The sequence below is a fragment of the Heptranchias perlo genome, chromosome 32, assembly GCF_035084215.1.
Source record: "Heptranchias perlo isolate sHepPer1 chromosome 32, sHepPer1.hap1, whole genome shotgun sequence".
NCBI classification, from domain to species: domain Eukaryota; kingdom Metazoa; phylum Chordata; class Chondrichthyes; order Hexanchiformes; family Hexanchidae; genus Heptranchias; species Heptranchias perlo.
This window is the reverse complement of record NC_090356.1, coordinates 12,202,552-12,227,947: the sequence shown is the minus strand read 5'-3', so window position 1 is coordinate 12,227,947 and position 25,396 is coordinate 12,202,552. Positions and strand designations below refer to the sequence as shown.

General features: G+C 43.6%; 1 protein-coding gene across 2 annotated transcripts in view; it reads right to left on the bottom strand.

Annotated features, from left to right (window-relative positions):
• Positions 1-6,139: 6,139 nt before the first annotated feature.
• The window catches only part of kif1b (kinesin family member 1B), a 220,179-nt gene continuing 200,922 nt past the window's right edge, over positions 6,140-25,396 (bottom strand). Inside the window, exons 1-13 of one of the 2 annotated variants that reach the window (XM_067970374.1) lie at positions 21,210-21,307; positions 18,327-18,402; positions 17,296-17,475; positions 16,031-16,096; positions 14,963-15,081; positions 13,308-13,377; positions 12,451-12,585; positions 11,912-12,101; positions 10,539-10,669; positions 9,764-9,897; positions 8,985-9,084; positions 7,722-7,844; positions 6,140-6,492 (exon numbers count right to left, since the gene is read on the bottom strand). In XM_067970374.1, the coding sequence (XP_067826475.1) occupies positions 6,373-6,492; positions 7,722-7,844; positions 8,985-9,084; positions 9,764-9,897; positions 10,539-10,669; positions 11,912-12,101; positions 12,451-12,585; positions 13,308-13,377; positions 14,963-15,081; positions 16,031-16,096; positions 17,296-17,475; positions 18,327-18,402; positions 21,210-21,217 (1,452 nt within the window). In that variant the 5' untranslated portion in view covers positions 21,218-21,307 and the 3' untranslated portion in view covers positions 6,140-6,372. Of the gene's footprint in view, positions 6,493-7,721; positions 7,845-8,984; positions 9,085-9,763; positions 9,898-10,538; positions 10,670-11,911; positions 12,102-12,450; positions 12,586-13,307; positions 13,378-14,962; positions 15,082-16,030; positions 16,097-17,295; positions 17,476-18,326; positions 18,403-21,209; positions 21,308-25,396 lie in introns of those variants that run through there. The other variant, XM_067970375.1, reaches the window with a different exon arrangement.

Below are 25,396 nucleotides of genomic sequence, written 5' to 3'. Positions count from 1 at the left end.
TGGAGGGATTTGAACACGAGGAACAGAATTTTAAAAATCGAGGTGTTGGTGGACCAGGAGCCAATGTAGGTCACCGAGCACAGGGGTGATGGGTGAATGGGATCTGGTGCAGACCTGGGTTCAATCTTCACTCCAATAAGCTTTATTCAAACTGGGCAAAAATAAGGAGCACATTGTATTAGGTTATATGTACTACAACTTTTCCAACCCGAGGGTGAAGACTCAATCAAGTGCTGAAGGAACAAATTTCCTGGGGATTCAGGGACTGGTTTCAGGCTCCAGAATCTTTGCATTGTCCCCAACGCTTCATTTCGGAGAATCATTACAGCACGGAAAGAGGCCATTCCGCCCATCGAGACTGTGCCAGCTCTCTGTAAGAGCAATCCAGTCAGTCCCATTCCCCCATAGCCCTGCACTTTTTTTCCCGTCAAATATTTATCCAATTCCTTTTTGAAAGCCATGATTGAATCTGCCTCCACCACCCTTTCAGGCAGCTCATTCCAGATCATAACTACTCGCTGCGTAAAAAAGTTTCTCCTCATGTCGCCTTTGGTTCTTTTGCCAAATTTATTCTATTTGATACAAAACATGTCTGTAAACTAAATAATGATAAAGTCATAGAGTCATACAGCACGGATAGAGGCCCTTCGGCCCATCGTGTCCGCGCCGGCCATCAGCCCTGTCTACTCTAATCCCATATTCCAGCATTTGGTCCGTAGCCTTGTATGCTATGGCATTTCAAGTGCTCATCCAAATGCTTCTTGAATGTTGTGAGGGTTCCTGCCTCCACAACCCTTTCAGGCAGTGAGTTCCAGACTCCAACCACCCTCTGGGTGAAAAAGTTCTTTCTCAAATCCCCTCTAAACCTCCCGCCTTTTACCTTGAATCTATGTCCCCTTGTTATAGTACCCTCAACGAAGGGAAAAAGCTCCTTAGTATCCATCCTATCTGTGCCCCTCATAATTTTGTACACCTCAATCATGTCCCCCCTCAGCCTCCTCTGCTCCAAGGAAAACAAACCCAATCTTCCCAGTCTCTCTTCATAGCTGAAGCGCTCCAGCCCTGGTAACATCCTGGTGAATCTCCTCTGCACCCTCTCCAAAGCGATCACATCCTTCCTGTAGTGTGGCGACCAGAACTGCACACAGTACTCCAGCTGTGGCCTAACCAGTGTTTTATACAGCTCCATCATAACCTCCTTGCTCTTATATTCTATGCCTCGGCTAATAAAGGCAAGTATCCCATATGCCTTCTTTACCACCTTATCTACCTGTTCCGCCGCCTTCAGGGATCTGTGAACTTGCACACCAAATCCCTCTGACCCTCTGTCTTGCCTAGGGTCCTCCCATTCATTGTGTATTCCCTTGCCTTGTTAGTCCCTCCAAAGTGCATCACCTCGCACTTTTCCGGGTTAAATTCCATTTGCCACTGTTCCGCCCATCTGACCAACCCATCTATATCGTCCTGCAGACTGAGGCTATCCTCCTCGCTATTTACCACCCTACCAATCTTTGTATCATCAGCGAACTTACTGATCATACCTTTTACATTCATATCCAAGTCATTAATGTAGTCATTAATAAAGATGTATGTATATAAAAAATGCAGGAGCTTTCTCAAAAGGAGATTGCGTTGGACGATCTGTTATAATCTATGCTTAATTAAACCCCTCCTAAAACAAACGTGGGTGAAAGACTGGAAAGGTATGCCTGTCTGAACAGGTAATGTAGAGACTCAATCTGGAGCTCTGGAAACAAGAGGCAGGCTGAAGTGTTTTCCTGAAAACTTACTGAAGCCAGACCTCTCCAACCATACACTCAGACTGCATCACAAGAAGGCAAGAGGAGGTCAGCTGGGAACAGTCACAGGCGATCAAGGATTTTCTTCCGATGCAAGCCTCACATAGGGAAAGATTCCAGCCCGAGCCACCACTGAACGCCTCGAATCAGCTGAACCTGAGGGACGTCATCAAGTCATCTTTTAATGCATGTGGTTCTCAATGTAGGCTAAACTGTACCAATAATTGCAATGTATCAATTAATTCTCCTGTAAATACCATGTAACAAAGCAATAGTGATTTCAGAAAATGTATTATATATTTGAAAAATTGCTGTACATTTCATAAGTTGTCAGATTTGGAATATTTAAAATGTTTTGTGTAAGTAATTCAGCGTTTACTATTGGATAGTCAATGATACATGTTAATTAGTGCTCAAAATGGCTGGCAGAACCCTTTATTCCATTTGCTGCGAGCACACAGCAACTGGTGCAGTCTCTCCCACTTTCAGCCGCTAGAGGGCAATGCTGAATTACGTGTAATATTCTAGGTACAAGAGTCTAGGCTTTTGGTGGCTCCTTCAACCTGAAACCGCTCGCGTCAGCGCCGTGCGTTCTCTGAAACCGCTCGCGTCAGCGCCGTGCGTCCTCTGAAAGCGGTCGCCTCAGCGCCGTGCGTCCTCTGAAACCGGTCGCCTCAGCGCCGTGCGTCCTCTGAAACCGGTCGCGTCAGCGCCGTGCGTCCTCTGAAACCGGTCGCGTCAGCGCCGTGCGTCCGCTGAAACCGGTCGCGTCAGCGCCGTGCGTCCGCTGAAACCGGTCGCGTCAGCGCCGTGCGTCCGCTGAAACCGGTCGCGTCAGCGCCGTGCGTTCTCTGAAACCGGTCGCGTCAGCGCCGTGCGTTCGCTTAAACCGGTCGCGTCAGCGCCGTGCGTTCGCTTAAACCGGTCGCGTCAGCGCCGTGCGTCCGCTTAAACCGGTCGCGTCAGCGCCGTGCGTCCACTGAAACCGGTCGCGTCAGCGCCGTGCGTCCACTGAAACCGGTCGCGTCAGCGCCGTGCGTCCACTGAAACCGGTCGCGTCAGCGCCGTGCGTCCACTGAAACCGGTCGCGTCAGCGCCGTGCGTCCACTGAAACCGGTCGCGTCAGCGCCGTGCGTCCACTGAAACCGGTCGCGTCAGCGCCGTGCGTTCTCTGAAACCGGTAACGTCAGTACTGTCTGTTCTCTGAAATCAGCACTGTCGGCACTGTGACTTGTCCGAAATCTCTAGCCTGCCTGATAATGGCTGGATCGAATTACACATTTTATAGACAGTTTCCTGGAAGTAAAGGGAATTAGGGGTTACGGGGAGCGGGCAGGAAATTGGACATGAATTTAGATTTGAGGTTAGGATCAGATCAGCCATGATCTTATTGAATGGCGGAACAGGCTCGAGGGGCCGATTGGCCTACTCCTGCTCCTATTTCTTATGTTCTTACACATCCTCGGGAACTTGGGTGAGTACTCTCTTCCCATAAACTGGTATTCCAAGAATGTGCTGCTGCCATTACCAGTGACACTGGATGGAGCCACTACAGCCAACACCGGTGGCCCGAGACGCAGCCCTATTTGAATCAGGGATCAAGGATTCATCCTGGGATCATCGCAATAGCTCAGCTGGTGTGCATACTTCAGATTACATAAGTGATGACTTTTCAGGAGTATCTGGAATTCCGTTTGAAGGCTAGGAATATTCTGGAAACACTAGACTTCTTGATCCTAATTTCCTTTTGAGAAACTAGCATATGAAATACTGTTGGTCACCTAAACAGTAATGGTAAACATCAACTCAAACATTTATATTTCCCCTAAAGCTTTTTGTATAAAACCACAGCACACATTGTGCATACATGCACTCGGATTTTTTTTTCCTTCCAGTTTACTCCCAAAGACAGATTCATGTTGGGTTCTGTCTCAGCTCAAGGGCAATTCTTCACATGTCAATTTCAAGAGTATTAGTAAGCTTAAAAAAAGGTGCATTTAGTACATATGACTCCCTCCTTTTCAAGTCATTAAAAATATCCACATCATTTCACTGGAGTCACTTGGTGACTGGGCCCATTGCTAGCAGCAGCCGGGCGTTCCATCTTTTAGATCTGAACTGTTGGGTCTCCACTCGCCTCCAATGTAGTCTTTTCTCTTACCAGACAAGGAGAGGTTTTTAAGAATATATACAGAGACCGGCGGGGTAGTACTTTAATTGCTTTGAAAACCTGCCCCGCCCCCCACCTCAAAAAGTGATCTTTAATTTACAGCATCACCAGAACAGTTGAAATGACAACTATGTCTTTACCACTTGAAACTAGCTGATCTCCATTGAAAACAAGTCAACTTTAATATGCTGCAGCTCCAGTCACAGAAACCACTCTTAGGTAAAAGAATTGCTTTACAATTTCTTTATTATGATGCTTCAAGTTTGCCCCACTCAATAAGGAGGGGCAATTGTGACACCAATCTTCTTGAATGGTGGTGGACAATTAAACAACTGATGGCGGAGTCCAGCACGTGAGTACAAAAGACAAGGCTGAAGTGTTTGCAACCATCATCAGCCAGAAGTGCCGATTGGATGATCCATCTCAGCCTCCTCCCGATATCCCCACCATCACAGAAGCCAGTCTTCAGTCAATTCAATTCACTCCACGTGATATCAATAAACGGCTGAGTGCACTGGATACAGCAAAAGCTATGGGCCCCGACAACATCTCGGCTATAGTGCTGAAGACTTGTACTCCAGAACTAGCCGCGCCTCTAGCCAAGCTGTTCTAGTACAGCTACAAACTGGCATCTACCCGACAATGTGGAAAATTGCTCAGGTATGTCCGGTTCACAAAAAGCAGGACAAATCCAATCCGGCCAATTACCGCCCCCCATCAGTCCACTCTCAATCATCAGCAAAGTGATGGAAGGTGTCGGCGACAGTGCTATCAAGCGACACTTACTCACCAATAACCTGCTCACCGCTGCTCAGTTTGGGTTCCGCCAGGACCACTTGGCTCCAGACCTCATTACAGCCTTGGTCCGAACATGAACAAAAGAGCTGAATTCCAGAGGTGAGGTGAGAGTGACTGCCCTTGACATTAAGGCAGCATTTGACCGAGTGTGGCACCAAGGAGCCCTCGTAAAATTGAAGTCAATGGGAATCAGGGGGAAAACTCTCCAGTGGCTGGAGTCATGCCTAGCACAAAGGAAGATGGTAGTGGTTGTTGGAGGCCAATCATCTCAGCCCCAGGACATTGCTGCAGGAGTTCCTCAGGGCAGTGTCCTAGGCCCAACCATCTTCAGCTGCTTCATCAACGACCTTCCCTCCATCATAAGGTCAGAAATGGGGACGTTCGCTGATGATTGCAAAGTGTTTAGTGCTATTCGCAACCCCTCAGATAATGAAGCAGTCCGTACCCGCATGCAGCAAGACCTGGACAACATCCAGCCTTGGGCTGATAAGTGGCAAGCAACATTCACGCCAGACAAGTGCCAGGCAATGGCCATCTCCAGCAAGAGTCTAACCACCTACCCTTGACATTCAACGGTATTACCATCGCCGAATTCCCCATCATCAACATCTTGAGGATCACCATTGACCAGAAACTTAACTGGACCAGCCACATAAATACCATGACTACAAGAGCAGGTCAGAGGCTGGGTATTCTGTGGCAAATGACGCACCTCCTGACTCCCCAAAGCCTTTCCACCATCTACAAGGCACAAGTCAGGAGTGTGATGGAATACTCTCCACTTGCTTGGATGAGTGCAGCTTCAACACTCAAGAAGCTCGACACCATCCAGGACAAAGCAGCCCGCTTGATTGGCATCCCATCCACCACCCTAAACATTCACTCCCTTCACCACCGGCACAATGTGGCTGCAGTGTGTACCATCTACAGGATGCACTGCAGCAACTCGCCAAGGCTTCTTCGACAGCACCTCCCAAACCCATAAACTCTACCACCTAGAAGGACAAGGGCAGCAGGCACATTGGAACACCACCACCAGCATGTTCCCCTCCAAGTCACACACTATCCAAAACTTGGAAATATATCGCCGTTCCTTCATCGTCGCTGGGTCAAATTCCTGGAACTCCCTTCCTAACAGCACTGTGGGAGAACCTTCACCACACGGACTGCAGCGGTTCAAGAAGGCGGCTCACCACCACCTTCTCAAGGGCAGTTAGAGATGGCCAATAAATGCTGGCCTTGCCAGCGATGCCCACATCCCATGAACGAATAAAAAAAGGTCCATTAGTGAATATTTTCTTTACATTCAGATTGCAGAGAGGAGCAGTAATTATATTTTAAAGAAAAAGGCGTCAGAAGTCTAACACGGTCATAATTTAGACACGTTTTATTATTCACGAAAAGTTTCAATTAGTCCCACCAAAGACTTGGGATTTTTTCTATAATCCACAATAAAATCATTTTCCATGGTTCAAAATCAGACACCAGTGCAGAACGACATGGAATGCCTTAAGTTAGAATATTCAAAACTACAGCGTTTTTTTTAAATATCTATGACCGTGGAATGTTATTTTACCAAAATATTTTGTGTCAACCATTTATAGCTCATGCGTTGTATGAAGATGAAGAGACACTCCCACCGTGACCTGTCCAGTTGGTGTGGATGAAAGTCCCAGGTTTGCACAGCAACTCATATGTGTGGGCACCAAAATAATCCCTTTGTGCCTGTGGGCAAAAGAATGGTTGGATTAGCAGCCATCTTGTAGAGCCAGCAACCTCAATTCTAGACCTCTGCTCAGCCGATTAAATTCAACTCCAACCCCAGATAAATGCAACACTCAGACCACATGCCGTGAGCTTGTATTACAAAGATACTTGTTTAAGATTGGTTGAAGTCAGCCCCCTCCACCCTTGATGGCCTATTGGAAAATCACCCAGGGTCCCCACCCCTGAAGGTTATTCAGGAACTTCTGCAAGAATATGCGTGTGGATGACGAGTTAGTACAGGATTGGGGTCAGCTATGGTGCCATGTGTGACTGAATGGTTTGCTGACACTACCAAGGCTCAGTCATGCAGAATGGCCACTTTGAGGAGGTGACTGTGCCTGGAGAACTGAACCAGACAAGAGTTAGTGGCTTCAGGAAAAGCAGGGAAGAAAACAGGAGGAAAACATTTGGTGGAACTCATTTCTTTTTGCAACTGCATTGTCCATGAGAAAGAACTTTCCCCTCTCAAAACAGTGCAGTAACATATTGTACCATTCACTAACTATGCAACCTCTGGAATAGCCTATATACAACACCATTAGCATTTGCTAAGAAGCATCATTTTTGCCAACAGTGCATTCACACAACACGTTTACTGACTGATCGAAAACTACCATAACCAGCAAACGCTCATACTTCTTACACAGAAATGAGCTGCACGTGAAAATTCAGTTTATGTTTCCGGGTAAGAAAAGGCAGTCAGTCAATTTTTTGGAACATGCTCTATAATTTTATGAAGCCTGCAACATGGTTCAAATAAAAACCTAAATTGCTCCATTTTTGTCATACAGTTGTGCTAAACAGTGCTCTGTAAACTGCTGACTGTGGAAGTTAGTAAAATAGATTGGCAACTTTAACCAACCAATCTCGTGGAAGTTGGGAGAGAGCATCGAGTCACTGGACACTTCAGACTGAGTTCGAAACCCTGATCTAATGAAACATCAAGGCTTTCTTGGCAACTTGAGAGAAAATAAATCTCGACTGCTGCTCAAGCACGGCACCTAGTGAGTTTGGCCAAGGAGCAGCTATGAAGGAATCTTTACAGGTTGTTCTGTTATCAATTAGAGAAAAGGATAGTACAAACCTACAGGGCTAAAAGACACGGCAGATAAAGGGATAAAACAAAAATGAAATAAAGCTGACAAGAAGTGCTGCTAAAATGATACAAATATTGTAACTTTTTTTACCTGGATAAGGTTTGCTGGGAGCATTTCATGCCTGTAACCATCATAGAAGGACAGAGCTGTACTGAAGCACGGCATAGGGATGCCCATCTGTACGCCAGTGCTCACCACACGGCGCCATGACTCCTGCAGGCAGAACATTCAGTGTTAATCTGGCAAAGTCTTTGCTGCATTCATCAATCTCTTGCAGCATGGCCCAGATGTGGGTTGGTGGAGGGAGGTGGAGGGATGTAGAGGGCTGTTTTCCTCCCATTGTTACTTGCGTCAGAAGTAATGAGAGAGCGTGTAATGCCATATTTTTAAGTCAGTCTTAAGAGTGCATTCATACAACAGCTACAAAGTGATTTGGCTTCACACTGACACTGCAGTTACAAGTAAATAGAGCCTGAATAGGTATCAAGGTCTGATCCGACTCTGGAACAAAACTGAGTCAGATTCTCTGGAGGAGTCAGTCTCGCTCCACTCTGTTCTGGAGTCAGTTTGGGCCGCGGCACCTGGTTTACTTTCCAAGTTGGTGCTAAATGGTTTTCCCTTCACATGGCTTTCTTTTTGTGCAAAAAAAAAGTAATACAAATTTGCCTACATGATACCTGAAGTATAATGGATACATCTCACAATTATACACTAGTGGATTTTTCATGGTGTTGCCCACAGTAAGTTGGTGCTGTTCAATGGGAATAGGTGTCTCATGCCTCTAATACACAGGGTAATGCTGCTAAGATGGAGCTGTCCCTTTAAGGCTCTCAGGCTTTCACATCCCAGACAAAATAATGTAGATATTTCAGATGCATGCAAATGTAACCAAAACATCCTTTCTTCTTCACAATTCCAGTTCGACACAGGGTAAGAATGGAGACAGACCCTTAAGACATGTCAAGCATTGAAACCACACCACCTCAGAACTGATCCTAGCAAGAAACATACACCAGGACGAGTTTGGAGTTGAGATCAGCAAATCAGTTGAATTTACAGACATTAAGGGTATTCTGACTTTAAGATTATCAATGTAGATTGGAGTGGTCATATAATATTCAACAGGACACAGCTCAATGAATAGAAGTATTAAAAAGATTGGAATAGGAACGCATCAGATTTCAGTATGCAAATAAATTATTATAGCAATGTACTTGGTGTGTTTGAATATGGAATAAAGCCAAGAAACGGAGGGAGATTTCCATAATGTATTAATATAACTTTCAGATTACGATAGTTTCAATAAACAGTTTTTCCAGACTTCTTATTTCAGTGAATTGTATGTGTAAATACCTGACAATCTTGAACAGCCTTCATGAAGAATTCATCTACCAGCAGGTTCTGGAGTTCAGGATTTGCATCAAATGCATCTTTAATTTTTCCCAGAAAGACACTGGGAAAAAAAAAGAAAAAAGATGTTAGATATTTCCCTACAACAGTGGTTTTCCAATTTTTCTGTGACAGGGAATCTCCTGCAACTATTGCCCCGTCCCCAGGTACCTGCACCCCAAACATCCAAAAGACAGTGTCAGCTACCAAAGGCGGACAGCACTCATCACTGCAGAAACATTTCATTAGAAATAAGATGTAGGGCAACAAATGCAAAAAAATATATAGGATATTGAATTCTCAAGACCCAGTTCTTGTGCCACACAGTATGCTGGCTGCAGATGGATAGAAATCTGCAGATCCCAAGGGGCCATGGATTCAGTTGAAGACCCAGGCCCTTTGGAAGTGTAAAATCACTGTCCTCGGTACCAACTGAAGAAAAACTCTAAGACTTGCAAACCAGATTTATAAATGATTGCAGGTAATTTTTAATATTACAGTGATTCAGAGTATGAAGAGAGAGTCTATGTCCATTGCATTCCTTGTGGAATTCCCTCTCTACCCCTTCAAACCTACCTCTTTGACCAAGCTTTTGGTCACCTGTCCTAATATCTCCTTATGTGGCTCGGTGTCAGATTTTGACTGATTACGCTCCTATGAAGCACCGTGGGATGTTTTACTGCATTAGAAAGGCGCTACATAAATGTAAGTTGTTGTTGAGATGTATCCAGTGCATCCCTCACCTCCTGATGATGCAGCCACCTCTCCACATCAGTGCGATTCCGCCATAATTCAGAGACCAGTTAAACTCTTTAGCTGCTTGCCTCAATAGCATGAATCCCTGGGCGTAGGAGATAATTTTAGAAGCGTAGAGAGCCTGCAAATGGGGGAAAAGAAACTCACCAGTTCATAATTTTAAATTATAAATTCTAATTAAAATTGTACAGCAGTAACTTCCTATGCTGTACATTGACATCTAAAGTTGGATCATACATTGGTAAGCTTTACATGTATTTTAATCGGGCAGTTAGACAGAAAAACTTACAGAAACACATCATGTGGGGGAGAAGAGGAAGACAAGAGCCAATCCCCTCCCACAAAGCACGTGTTCTATTGGAGAATAGACAGCAAGGTAGACAGAGGGCATGGACCTGCCTCCAGACTGTGGCACATTCCTGCCTGAAAATGCAGCATCTTAACTGCTTTGAAAGTTAGGATGCTGCCTGGCTTAAAATTTATTCCACTTCCAGATTCATGCACAACAGTATTATTTTCTTTTGACTCAAACCAGGCTACCTTTTTACATAACATTCAGAGCAGCTCTGGAAGAAACACAGCCGCCTTTCAAAAAATAAAAGCACATCAGTATTCTTACAGAAGCTGCACGATAATCAATTTGCTGCAAGGAGACTCTGCTTAACGTCTAGCATTGATATTAGGATTTCAGACCAGACCGACATTTACCTAAATAAAACACACGTCACAAACTTAGTTTAAATGGTCCTTTGACAATCCCACCTTGCGTATATCTTCCAGGAAAGTCTTTTTATCTCCAGAGAATTTAGATTCTTTAGGCCCTGGTAGCCGCTTGCCAGCTATTAGCCTTTCATCTTTCAGAGAAGACAAGCACCTTGCAAAGACAGCCTCACCTGAAAGTATAAATGAAGATCGTTCTGGTTGTTAATCACTGGGCAAGCAGTACATGGACTCGTACATAACAATGGATTGGACTCGACTGGCTCAAGCCAGTTAATAAGTGCAACTAATGGCACAATTTTATTTTAAAATCAGGACCAACCAAATCTCGGCTGACGAACAGGGGAACCAGGAATTGGGGAGGGGGATTTATACTGCTACTGTTCTCCACTATTTTAGTTTAAAATATTCTTTTGAACCATCATTAGTTCAAGATCATGATGATCTGTTTTCCATTCCCGCTTCCTTAGCCCATCGCCTAGAGTGGGCTACACGGAGTTAATCGTACCCGCAGAGTTTATTGGTTCAAATTGATTTTATCTTCACCACTTACTTTAGACAGAATCTGTGTCACCGCTTCCCTCTGGGTTAGAAGGATATGAGATCATGCCTCAAATCTCCAGAGTTTGAGCTCAGGATCCAGGCTGACACTCCACTGCAGTACTGAGGGACTGCTGCACTGTAAGAGGTGCTGACCTTTGGATTAGATGTTACAATGAGGTCCTAACAGCTTGTTCCAGTATTATTCAAAGAGCACATTTTTTCAATGTCCTGGTCGACATTTGCTCCTCATCAAAAAACAATTGGCATTCATCTCATGGCTGACTGGGACATTGGTACCATTTGCTAAATTAACAGTCACTGGATGTCAAAAATAATCCACTATGAGCAGGTGGACAGATCTGAACATGATATGGTGCAATATAAATGGAAATATTATTTATTTACTTGTGTATATATAACACATTTTTTCAGCTTTTAGTTAATATGCAGATTAACAATTCACACCTACTTCTGTGATCCTTAGTAAATCTTATTATGAATGTGTGGTTATATAACTAGTTATTGGTGAATGCAATTGTTTTAATTGAGGTCATTTTTTAGTGTTACATCCATTTTCAGTTCTATACAAACATGACACAATCGGTTTTCAATATTGTTCTCTGGATCTGCAGAACGTTTAGAGAACTTCATTCCTCAACCAGCTCATGACAGCAGAAGCACTTTTGCACAATTAAAGTAGTTGATTCCTGTAATTTAATGTTACGTGTTTCAGTTTAGGAAATCAATAGATATTCCCCATATGAAAAGAATGTATGTTTTGATACTTTGATCAAAGACTCTTTCTCCCTCTAGCACCAGGCTGCTGACCACCTTTTAGTAAAGGTGAAGTCCTCAAAACATCTCTATCTTACCTATAAGTGTGACTGGTACTCCAAATTCTAGTGAAGAAATAGCTGTCCACTTCCCTGTGCCCTTCTGTCCTGCAGAGTCTTTGATCTGGGGCAGCAGGGGCTTGCCATTGGGATCCTGAAATTTGAGGATATTTGCCGTGATTTCAATCAGGAACGAGTCGAGTTCCGTCTTGTTCCATTCCTCAAACACCTGGAGGTAAAATAAAACAACGTTCTGATAAACACTTCGAAACAACAATCAAGATTCGCCACCATCCACCCACTTAAACTTAAGTCTACAACCAAATCTCTAAAATACCACATATAAAAAAATAACAATTTACAATTGAGCTTTAACTTACCACAGCCTATAATTAAAACTAGACAACAGACGGCACTATTTACAGCTCTGGACAATGCAAGAAGAAATGGACAACCTTTAATATTCAAATCGAGCTGCGCTGTTAACACTTGGTCTGAATTTGAGATTCCACAGAATGGGGTGAACTGGGCAACTCTCCTTAGGTCACAGCTATATCTCGCCGGCTGACGGTGCTCACCTTGGCCATTTCATCATGGTCCATGTGGAGAATGTCCTTCATCAGGTGATAGGCCTCACAGATCAACTGCATGTCCCCATACTCTATGCCGTTGTGCACCATCTTCACAAAGTGGCCTGCCCCCTCATCACCCACCTGAGAGGCAAAACAGAGATCAGCTGAACTACTTCCATCCCATTTTCAGAAAGCCGCAGGACGCTGCACAATAAGGCAGAGCCGCACATTTAACATTTCAATCTTGGAACAATTTTGAGAAATCAAATAGAACTTGAAATCTGTTCAACGAATTATTAAAAAGGGCAAACACAGAATACGAACGGGTTCAATGTCAATTTTAAAACTGTACACCTCCCATTCTATGCTGGAACTACTAAAGAAAGTAAGATGGTGAAAGTTCACAATATTACACGAAGCTGTCCATCTGACAGTGAACTGGTGACAGATACAGGCTGGTGTTTCAATACTGTGCAAATATACTGAATTACATGTCAAATATTAAACAAAGCAAACACAAATCCAATACTTTGAAATGTCTGTAACAATGTTTTGTATCAATCCCAGCCAGTGAGGATTATTTTTTTTGAAAAAAATGTTGCAAATGAAATTAAAACAGAAAATGCTGGAATTGCACAACAGGTCAGTCAGGATGAGAATGATCGACTAACATTCTGATAAACGTCTCACCCAAAACCTTAATTTTTCTCTTCCAGGCACCAACTGCTCAGTTGCTCATTTCCAGCATTTACTATTTTATTCGGGCCAGGGAGTTTTGAGAGCTTAACTCAAGGATATTATTTGACTATTGGTTTTATCCGATTAGCATTTGATCCAAAAATGAAAGATGAAGTGAGACTTACCCAGTCACAGCAGGCCTCTCCAGTCCCAACCTTGGCAGCAATACTCTGGAAGATGTCCTTGATGTGAGACCTGTGTGTCAGATGGAAAGCAGAACTAAACCTGATTCATCTGATCAGATCCAAATGTCAGCATTGCATTCCACAATTAACGGAAGACTCAAATCATTCAACAAATCACCGGGTTCAGTCACCAAGTTACTGAAAACTTCCAGTCAAATGGAAGTGTGAACATCCCTCCTACAGGAGGTGAACACGATCAGCAGATTAGTGATGTAAACTTTACACTGATCCAGCATTGCACAGGAGCATTTTTAAAAAAAAAGACACCTTAATGAATCAGAACTATGTATTACAGACACCACATCGTCTGTACTTGGCAGTAAGCCAAGGCATTTACTGAAAAGCTCTTGCTCATTTCTAGCTAACAGGTGCTGCGATGCATTAAATTCCCTTTTCCACTCTCTGTGGATGAATTCCTCCCTAATTTAGTTAATTCTTTGTTGAGCTCTAACAGTGCGTTTACTTATTGATAGAATTTCATTCTTTATAAAACTTATTCTTCTTCATCTTTGCCCCTGGCCTTCCTGTTACACCCACAGCTGGGCTCGCAAATGACCCACTCTATTTCGGGCCTTAACCAAGGCCATTCTGAAATGAGCGCGCCAGAGTTGCCCAGGGCGACCCACTTCTCACATCTGCTCAGTGACTTCCCCCCCACCAACACCGCAGCATTATTGAGACACGTGAAGGATCGCATTTCATGAAGTCGTGATCCACCTCATGAATATTAAATTATAGATTTCACAGCAGAAAAAAAATGTACAGGTTTCCACTGAACAGCAGGGAATATTCAAACCAGAACACAGCTTGTTGCCATCAAGAGCATTCAGTCCCACCAAGAGGCCAATTTGCACGTGGGAGAAACAGGACTTCACACACATTCCGCCCCCCCACCCCGCTTATAAAAGTAATTATCAGACAGTTGAGGTCATTTCCTCTCCTGCCCTGTACTATTTCCAGGCTAAGGGGCTCAAGCGAGTGGCCTACTCCAAGGCTTCTTCCAACGCCATTCTGTGGTAGGTGGGCCATCTGGTGTAACTTCCCCCTGGTCTTCTCTCCCTGCAGGTATGTTCCACTACACGGGCACCCTGCCCAGGAATAGAAACTCACCACGTGGGGAAGGAGGGGATGAATCTGTGTGCCATCACTGTGGCCCAGCAAATAAATAGAGCTACACGCTATGTCATCTGCTACATACTGTCCTTTTGAGGTGCTAACTGTCCTTGAATAAGTAGGTCAAACATAAGTAATTTAGTTTGGGTTAGCCAGGAACAGTGCTCGAGGTCTGGACACTGAATTCATTTAACAGTAGATCCTGTGGAGTTGGTACTCTGCAATCAGGGAACCAAAAACGAGCTGGAAAGCCTACTTGAACTGATTATTAACAGAGCGCTAGCTGAAAAGCAACTAACACCTAAAATTGATATTGAATATCAGAACAGTATATTGACTGATCAACATTTGCCCCATTTTCTGAATCTTAATTCCAAATATATGAGCAACACTTAGGGTTTATTTTTTTAAAAATGCTTTAAAGTAAAAGGACTAGCTACAATAAAACTGAATTGCCATATACAAGGTAGCTGTTGACATACCAAGCCTCTTTGTGGCCCCCAGGCATAAGAGAAGGTCCGTATCTGGCTCCATCCTCTCCACCGCTAACACCGCTCCCAACAAACAGCAGGCCCTTGGCTTTCAACTCTTTACATCTCCTCTACAGATGAGGAGGAAAATGAGACACATTGTTCACATCCCAGCAGTACTCAAAACACTGAAGACAAATTCCTTCTGCTCACCGACTGAAGCCAAGAGATAAACAGTTACCCAAACTTCCATTGCTTCTGGGATTTTCTGTACAAACTTACAGTACAGGTTGCGTTAAAAGTTTAGAAGTTGTCAGGATTTGTCACAAGGTGTTGCATTATGTAACTTAACCTAATCGTAATGTACATGCAAAAGATATGAAAATATTTCATGCTTAATATTAATAATCTATTTGAAGGTAGTACATGTTTTATCTGCAGACATGGGGATGTTAGCTAAACTCCACTTCGAAAAATGATTGAAGCTCCACGGAACTTCAGGCAATAGTTTATTAAAAAGGGGTAATAGTCAGAAGCTTATCCACAGAATTTTAAAAAATACAAGCCATTCTAACAAGAAAAAAAATTTAGATTATATATTTTAACGTTCTCTTACAAAGTAAAGAGAGTAAGAGATATCTGGGAACGACTACAACACAACCTTTGAATAATCTGCACACATCTGTGTACAAAATGTTACAAAAACATGACAATCGGAAGTAACACTTTTGTGTCAACTTTCCCTCCCCCCACTATTATAAATTCTAATATCCATATTGATGAGAAACTGATGTAAACTGGTTATGCTGTAATTATACCCTCCTGCCAGTAATGATGCTGCAGCACCATTTATAGGAGGGGTGCATGAAAAGTTTACAGGAGTGTTTCCATTATAAATGTGGACATAAGTATTTATAATGAAAATAAGGACAGAAAGTACGATTTTAAATCGGGGACTGAATTATAACTGCACACACTCCTCCAACGTCCCCCGCCCTCTAACTACACTTCATCTTGACCATGAGATACATAATAAAAAATATAAATGAATTGAATCACTAAGAATGGCCTCATACTAACTGTTGTGTCGCGGTATTCAGAGTTCCCACCGTCAATAATGATGTCGCCTTTATTCAACAGTGGAACCTGAAGAGAGAGGAACAAGCCAATTTTGTTATTCAGTCAGAAGGGGTAAAGTACGGCTATATATAAAGATCTATTTGGTGATCACGAGGAGGGAATTGTCTGACGCCACCATTACGTCCTGAGGCACTGGGAAAACCTGAAGGAAAAAAATGGTATGTGGATGCAAGGTACAGATCAGGCTGTGGTTTGGACAAGAGACCATGAAAGTGAGGATGAAGAGCACTGTGTGGAGCAATAAGCACAGGGCAGGGGGGAAAGAGGTCCAGCCATTGAAGAGGCAAAGGTGTTGAAGGAAGCAGCTCAGGTTAGAAAACCTGTCACCCAACAGGGAGCTTGTGTTAACATTTCAGAACCACAACTATTGCTTCATAATGGAGTCAGTCTACCAACAAGGAACAGAGTCTCCCTGAGACAGTCGTGTGGAACTCGTGTTAAAGAGTTCTTCATTTGGAGCACACACCATCAGCATGCAACGATGCCACGTGTACCTTGGCTGAAAGGTATCAAAATCAGTCATTACAGGTGGTAACAAAAGTTATTCAAGACCAAGTGAAGCTGGTAAGGGGGGGGGGGGGGGGGGCGGGGGGGAAGGAGAATGATTTTGTTTCTTTCACATCTGTGACAGCAGGGCTTCACTCATGCCTCATTTTCCCGGTGAGTAGTTAAGCCATCCAGGCCAGAAAGGTTCCAATCCTCATTCTGTGTTGCTAATTTCAGCCAAGGCACGGGAAGGCCTAACAACTGAGCCCAGAGCCCCCCAGGTTAGAGGTGGAGAAAAAGAGAAACAAATTGAGCAGGGAGTTTGCATCAGGCTCCACCTGTGCCTTCTGAACGCTGTCTGAGAAGCACCAGGAAAAAGCCCCTGGTCCACCAACTGGGGCATAGGTGGTACATGGCCCAGGAAGGGCTTTGACTTCTAGGGGGAAGAAAATAAGGGAGGAAAGGGTGTGTGCTTTCATAGGAGGGAACGTAACCCTGCCGCCCTGAAAAGACACACACGTACCCTGTAGAAGAAGCTTAAGATGGAGACTAAAAACAAAAACACCTTCTCACTTTCCCAGCCCCAGGTTGGGCAGGCAGTTTTGTGCATTCCACCCTTCCTATTTGTTTTTGTAAAAGTATCCTGCGAAAGAAACTTTGTGAATCCAATAGTTAACATTGTTCAACAGTTGACTAACCCGAAACACAAGTCAACCTACCAGCTTTTGGATGAAGTCGTCAACTGCCTGACCAGCCTTCACCAGGAGAACAATGCGTCGAGGAGTCTTCAGCTTGCAGACCATCTCCTCCAGAGTGTGAGCGCCGATCACTTTGGTTCCTTTGGCTTCATTTTCCAGGAAACTATCCACTTTGGAAACTGTCCTGTTGAAGGCACAGACCTGCAGCACAAACAGTAAGTGTACTCTCACTTAAAAGAAAAGACACAGTGTCATTACTACAGTGGAATACTCTGCAGTCACCTCCTCCGTGTCAGTGTATATTCAACCTGCACAATGTAGGTTGTCATGACATCAAAAAAGTTTTTTTTGGGGGGGGGGATGGGGGTGCAAATAGAGAATGAGGTGGTGTATGGGAGAGCACTCTTCCCATTTACCTCTCCAACCTGGGCTTGAATCCAGCTCCGATCGATAGGATGTATCTGCATCTGTCTCTCGGACCTGAAGGCCTTAATACAAACATGCCTCAACCCTGTTCCTAATGGGCAAAAACCTGAAGCTTGAAACTGTCCATTAAAAAGCACCTCTTGGCACTAATTCCCTCCCAGCTGTAAGGAGAGAGATTCATCAGAAAAATTGTATTAATAAAAAAATAAGGTGGAGTTCAGGTCATTGAGCCTTGAAAAAAAATTGATAAGTTAATCTATTTTGTTGTTGGAGCAAACATCAGGCCAGACCCAGACTCATTCCCCCCATATCCCTCCCCCCAAGCAGAATTAGCACAGTTCAAGCAACAGCCCACTTATCTGCTCATAGTCAGATAGTGGCCTGTTTCCTGAGTTCTACTAATTATATGGTGCTGAGATGAGCTGAGGAAGTGGGAAGGAAAAACCGAACAAACTTTCATTCATTCAGCACGTTATTGGGTCCTTGGGGCGCCCAAAAGCTCTTCACATTCAATGAATTTGAAGTGCAGTCACTGTTGTTATGTTGGCAAATGCTGCAGCCAGTTTGTGCACAGCAAGGTCCCATTAACAGCAAATTATGTGAACAACCATTCAGGGCATACTTACCACAAAGCCATGATCATTCATGTTTAAAATCAGGTTTTGGCCCATCACAGCCAACCCAATGAGTGCGATATCAGCTCTGTTAGGAAAGAGAGAAAATACTTTGATTTCTTAATCTTGTTCTATTAGATTCATACACTAAATCATGAGACTTACAAGGTAGCACACAAAACATTGATGTGTTGGAGACAGAACACACTATATATTCTGCCTCAGTTCCAATATTGGACATGGAGTCTCAGCAGTTTTTAAATACCATCACCCGTCTTCTATAAGACCCTCAAAATCACTGGTTGCAATTACAGTGCTTCTCCATTCACTATCCTTACCTTTTATTTCTGCTTTAAATTCTGCCCAAAGGCTTTGCTAGGAGAGTTCACTTACTATTCTCTATCAAAGCGATGGAAATTTACAGTTCAGTGGATAAGCCAATACAAAGAGCTCTTTCATTGAGTGAGCTGGACTAACAATTCAGTTTAAGACTTGGCTTGTTGTTGTATTGGCTCGCACATTAAGAATGATAAACTGGGCAGGGCACTGGAGGCTTGTTTGCACCCATGGAGCAATAGACCAGTGTGAATTAGTACCTTCACACGTGGAAAAAAACCGAAGGAAAGAAACGATTGTAAAAATGTTATGAAAGACTAATAATACATTTTAGTGTCAGTGCTCCTGATGTAAACGGTTTGAGTTGCAACAAACTTATATATCAGGAGCAGCTGCGCAACCTTCATTATCACCCTCTTAGGCTCAGATGTTATATAGTTTTGTTAGGTGGCAATTCATCATGTTAATTTCTGTTTGCACAACTTCCCCTAGTCAGACCAATACTACTTTTAATTCAATGCTTGCTGCAAAGCCTGAAACACAGTATTGCAAAATAGGACAAAGCTTTAAACACAGCACCAGGATTCTCCGGATATGTGGCAATAGGGCTCTACAGTAATTCGATTAGGTACAACCTGGTACTTCCTCATATAACCCCTCCTACACAATCAGGAACTAAAGGTCGTCCAACTTTCTACAAAAACAGTACTGAACAAAGGAAACTTTGAAAACCAAGGCACATGGGAACAGTGCAGTTGATACAATTCCATACATTATTATCCACCTACCTCACCTCCACCTAGCCCATCTGCCACTGAAACACTGCAGTTATTGAAGTGGTTTCCATCTTGTCATCATCATTAGGGTTATATTTTAATTCATTAATCAGTGTTGTCACTGGATTTCAGTATAGGATAAAGTTATGTGAAATGTTTGTTCTACGTTCACTTGGACTGTGAAAAATACCTAGAAGTACAATTGTACATGTTGCCTTTCCAAATTTGGTTATGTCCAGGAACGCTTTGAATTAAAGAGAGACACCGAGGTGGAGTATTGACCCTCACAGCTGTTTGTCACTGACTGCAGCACAAGTTGAAGAAAGTTGAAGTGATGAATTAAGAGCATCACACAAGAAGCATATCACATAACATTAAGAAATATTTGACTTAAAAGTGATTTTACTGATGCAGTATTTGTACCAATACACTAAATAAACCTCATGACAACACTGCATCGCACTTAGGAACCTGAACCGTCAAACTGCTTTCATTCAGCTCACAGATTTAACCTGAGGCCAGAGAAATTTAAGGGTAGTTTTTTTTTGACTGTTTCTGCAGCAGCTTTTACAAAAGAAAAGCCTTCAAGGGCCCAAAGAAACAGCATCATCAATATCTCTACAGTCTTCACTGAAAGACACAAAAATCTTCTCAAATTGTAAAGGAAGGTTGACCAGACAGATGAGGTTCTATTTATGTGCGTTACCCGGGCTCTCTCTATAACCGGTTAAAAATGCTGCCTTGCCTTTTAAAGTTGCTTTTATTCACTTTCTGAAAAGAGTTGTTCCAAAAGACTGTATCAAATGGTGGAAGCCAAGTTTGTGATTGGCTGAAGGACAGAAAACAGACTGGAGGGTTGTAAACAGTGACCCCCAGAAACTGGGGACCTTTTTATTAGAGCAAAGAGGAGCTCTGATAAGGGTCTTCAAAATTGTGAGGTTTTGAAGACCCTTATCAGATTTTTGATAAGGTAAAATCAGGAAAACCTATTTTCACTGGTCAGTGCTTTGGTAACTAGAGGGTGTAAGTTTCAGTTCATCACCAAAAGATCAAAAGGAGAGGTCAGGAGAAAGTGATGGAAGCAATAATGGCTTTTTAAAAGGAAGTGGATCAATAGCTGGAAAAGAAAAATTTAAAGGGTATGGGGGTGGAACTAACAAGCTTAGCCTTGATGGACTGAATGGGTTCCCCTGCACTGTAAAATTCTACAATTTCCCCCACACACTAAGCTCTTGTCAGTCATAGGAAGGCAGAGAATACCACAGAACCATGGAAGTGTACAGCAAAGGAGGGTGCCATTCAGCCCAATGTACTTTTTGCTGGAGCTATACTTTCACACCCCTGGTATCATCCTGGGTGAATCTACAATGTAGAGGCGAGACACTTCCCTGTGGTAGATGGGAGTCACTTTTATGTACCTCCTAGCAGCTTGCCCAAGAGCTGGTAAAGGGCCTAGGGGCCATTCATCTACCTACTTTCTCAGCCAGGAAAAAGAGACATGGCTCAGAATTCTAAAAAAAAAGGGGGCAGGAATTTTAAAATAAATGGAGAAGAAGGAGGAAAATTGTCCAGACTCACGTGGCTAAACCCTTCAACTAACTCTGGACTAAAGAGAACCCATGGTAACCAAGAGGAAGGAACAGGGCAATAAATTTAAGGAACAAGGAAGCAAAAAAAAAGTGCTCTGGAAACAATAAAGATTATTCTCCATTAATATAAATTGATTGGATTGAGAACAGATACAATCCCTCCCCAGCAGCATATTGCCAGGATTTATACTCACTGTGCCATAGTGAAGCCTGTCCTTGTGCATCAAAAATCTGGTTCCTGACTGTCACAATTTAGCCCGCAGATCCCGCCCCTCCACCTCCTATTGGCCCGCGCTCGATTGCTACATTGCGTTCTACGGGCGACGCGCATTCTGTATGGCTGATCTGCTTGTCAATCACACCCCGCTGGGGTTTGGCTCCGGGAAAAAAAAAAGCAAAGGATCGATCGATTGCTCGTTGGGGGTGAGGAGGCCGCCGCCGAGCACAAGAACCTCTGAGCAGGGACATTCGCACAGAAATAGTAACGTGTGTACGGAGGTCGGTGCGGCCCGGACCAGCGGGCAGTGAGCCGCAGGAGGGTGGGGCAGGCCCGGGCATCGAGTCAATCCTGGCTCGTTTGCTTTGGACAAATAGCCTGAGCTCAGCCCACGATGTGAGTTGAGAAGTGGGCGGGACAATTTGTTGCAAGTCAACATGACTTAACATTTTGGGCTGGGGAGGGTTCAGGACTTCCTTGTTCATCTGTTGCAACTTTAAAACTTTCCAAAGCCAATTATATATATATTTGATTGTTGCAATTAGGGTCGTCTCTAAACCAGTTAATCTCTGGAATATAGAACAGACTTGGAAAATGTAGTTCATTTTAGGATTGACCTGGAGTCTCCAGGAATTCAAGATTAATCTCCCAGACACTGCTGCAAGCAACCTGGGAGAAAAATCATAGGGGGAATTAAAAATACATTTATTTAACAGTTTCATTTATTAGTTATAAAAATATTGAGGGGGAGGCTGTTTGGGCGAGTTATGGAGGCGGGAGGTCATATCGAATCATAAGATGGGTATAGAGGGATATGGGCCAAGTGCAGGCAATTGGGACTAGCTTAGTGGTATAAACTGGGCGACATGGACATGTTGGGCCGAAGGGCCTGTTTCCATGTTGTAAACTTCTACGATTCTATGGTTACAGCTCGGAAGGAGGCTATTTGGTCCTTTGAGTCCGTGTCGGCTCTATGCAAGAGCAATGCAGCTAGTCCCATTCCCCCCGCCCTTTCCCTGTAGCCCTGCAATTTTTTTCCTTTCAAGTCCTTATCCAGTTCCCTTTTGAAAGCCATATGATGAAACCTTGTGGAATATGTCCAAACAGAATTGGCAATCCTAAATTGATTGAATATAAAACTTAGTTCCTCGTGGTCACACCAATAAATTTCAATAAAACTGCAAATACTGGAGGCCTGAAATAAAAATAGGAAATGCTAGTGTAAGTGAGTGTTGTGATAAAATTTGGATTCAGGGATATAAAGGGGTGGGCCCCAATTCGCCGGTATAAAACGGTCTGAAAGGTACCATTCAGTCTTGTTAGGCTGGAAACAAAACCCAAAGCACCATGGGATACTGGACTATGTTAGCCCTTTTCAAACTAACATAGATCGGTTTAGCTGACCAAGGACATTCCAAGCTTTATTTAAGGAATGTTTAGAAGGGGTCTGTTCCTGAGAAGAGATAAGAGTACAAAGGCATATTGATGAAACATCTGCTGATGGTCTGGGAAAGGAGTCAGTTGGTTGCATAATTCAATAGAGCTTTGGAATCGAGCAGGCCATGTTCCTGCTGAAGATACCTCCCTATAGTGATAATAAGGGTAAGAGATAGCTCAAGAATGCAAAGTTAGAGTGAAGCCTTTGCAGCCCATAAGCTTCTCACAGGGGGTACTCGAGTTCAAAGGGCAGGCCTAGTAGCTGATTGATTAACCCTATAAACCAATGATGTATCAATATTACCATGTATACACCCCCATTAGTAATTAGTGGGTGTTGTCTAATAAACTGTATAAACTAAGTTGTATTGTCACTTTTCCTTTGAGAACGAGGTCTCCAGCTGGGGTGGCTGAGATTGTTCTCCCGTGTGCACTCGTAATAAACTATTGATCTGGGTAACACCTGAGTCTGTCAGTTCTGTTTTACCTTCCAGATTTTCCTCACTTACAGCTAGAAATGCACAGGAGGTCTGTTAGCAACTGTATAGAGAAATGAGAAGAGAGACAGATTGAGTTTTGGGAAGTGAGGGGGAACAGAATACTCGCTTGAACCGGAGGGAGGGAGCAAAGTCCCAACTTGAACCGACAGAGGACCGAGATGAAAAATGGAGGAAACGCTGGATGATTGGATTTCCACTGGTGGTGACTCATAGATTTTTATGTTCTAGCCTGTAATTGGTTGGATTTTGTTTTCATTCATTTTATCAACAAAACTGCAAATCAGTGGCCTTTCACATGAGGGAAAATTAATTAAAATATTCTTGGTGCCTCTGCTACTGGACTCAATATCCACCCCACCCCCACCATCATCGGCACACTGTGGTTAAAGCAGGCACTTTCTGCAGCTGCACTCTAGCGACTCATCAAGCTTACTCTTCACCGAGAAAGGAAGGAGCAGCAACACCATGAGAAAATCACCTCCGAGTTCCCCTCCACGCCATACACCATCCTGACTTGGAAATATATCGCTGTTGCCGTTCCTTCATCATTGCTGGCATTCCCTACTTAACACTATCTTGTCACTAATAAATCCAATAGGGAATTCTGGAGAAATCTCTTTACCCAAAGAACATAAGAACATAAGAAATAGGAGCAGGAGTAAGCCAATCGGCCCCTCGAGCCTGCTCCGCCATTCAATAAGATCATGGCTGATCTGGTCCTAACCTCAAATCTAAAATCATGTCCAATTTCCTGCCCGCTCCCCGTAACCCCTAATTCCCTTTACTTCCAGGAAACTGTCTATTTCTGTTTTAAATTTATTTAATGATGTAGCTTCCACAGCTGAGTGAAGAAGTTTCTCCTCATCTCAGTTTTGAAAGAGCAGCCCCTTATTCTAAGATTATGCCCCCTAGTTCTAGTTTCACCCATCATTGGGAACATCCTCACCGCATCCACCCGATCAAGCTCCTTCACAATCTTATATGTTTCAATAAGATCGCCTCTCATTCTTCTGAACTCCAATGAGTAGAGTCCCAATCTACTCAACCTCTCCTCATATGTCCGCCCCCTCATCCCCGGGATTAACCGAGTGAACCTTCTTTGTACTGCCTCGAGAGCAAGTATGTCTTTACTTAAGTATGGACACCAAAACTGTATGCAGTATTCCAGGTGCGGTCTCACCAATACCTTATATAACTGCAGCAATACCTCCCTGTTTTTATATTCTATCCCCCTAGCAATAAAAGCCAACATTCCGTTGGCCTTCTTGATCACCTGCTGCACCTGCATACTAACCTTTTGATTTTCCTAAAGGTTGGTATGCAGGTGCAAAGAGTGGTAAGAATGTGGAACTCGCTACCACAAGGAAGTTGAGGCAAATAGCATAGATGCATTTAAAGGGAATCTAGATAAGCACACGAGAGAGAAAGGAATAGAAGGATATGCTGATAGAGTTAGAGGAAGTAGGGAGGGGGGAGGCTCGTGTGGAGCATAAACGCCGGCATAGACCAGTTGGGCCGAATGGCCAGTTTCTGTGCTGTTGACCCGATGTAACCATCACCATAAAGACAACAGTGACTCAAGGCTGTCCACAATCACCTTCTTTAGGCAACCAGGAATGGGCCATAAATGCAGCCCTGCCAGGATTGCTCACATCCTGAGAATGAATAAAGTTCCAACCCTTGATAAAATTATCTGAAAGTATGGAGTCAACTTGCGCAAGTATGCCAAAAGCACCAATGCCATCGGCATTAACCCAAAGGTTGACATCAAACTCTCAAATTTCCTGTCTGTTATCAAGACCTCAATAAGCCAAAACCTCGTCCAGTTTAATGTTGATAAAATTGAAGCCATCCTCTTCAGCTCCTGGCAGCAGCTCTTTGACTCTGGCCTCAACTCCTATCACCCTCCCCAGCTACCATCTCAAACTGAGTCAGGATGTATGGAACCCTGGCGTCCTGGTGAACCCAAGGCCTCACCTGCATTTGCATCATTAACAAAAACGTTTCCTTCTACCTTTGCAGCATTGCCTGCTTTTGCCCCATCTCTTGTCTTCTGCTGCTGAAACACTAATCCTTGCCTTCATTAACATCTCTAATACCCTTCAAACTGGCTTCTCCACCTCAACTCTCCACAAGCTTCAATTGATTTAAAATACCGCAGTCCAGATCCTCACCTGCACTCCGTCCCCTCCGAGTTGCTGGGGTGGTCCCAGTGCGTTGATATCAA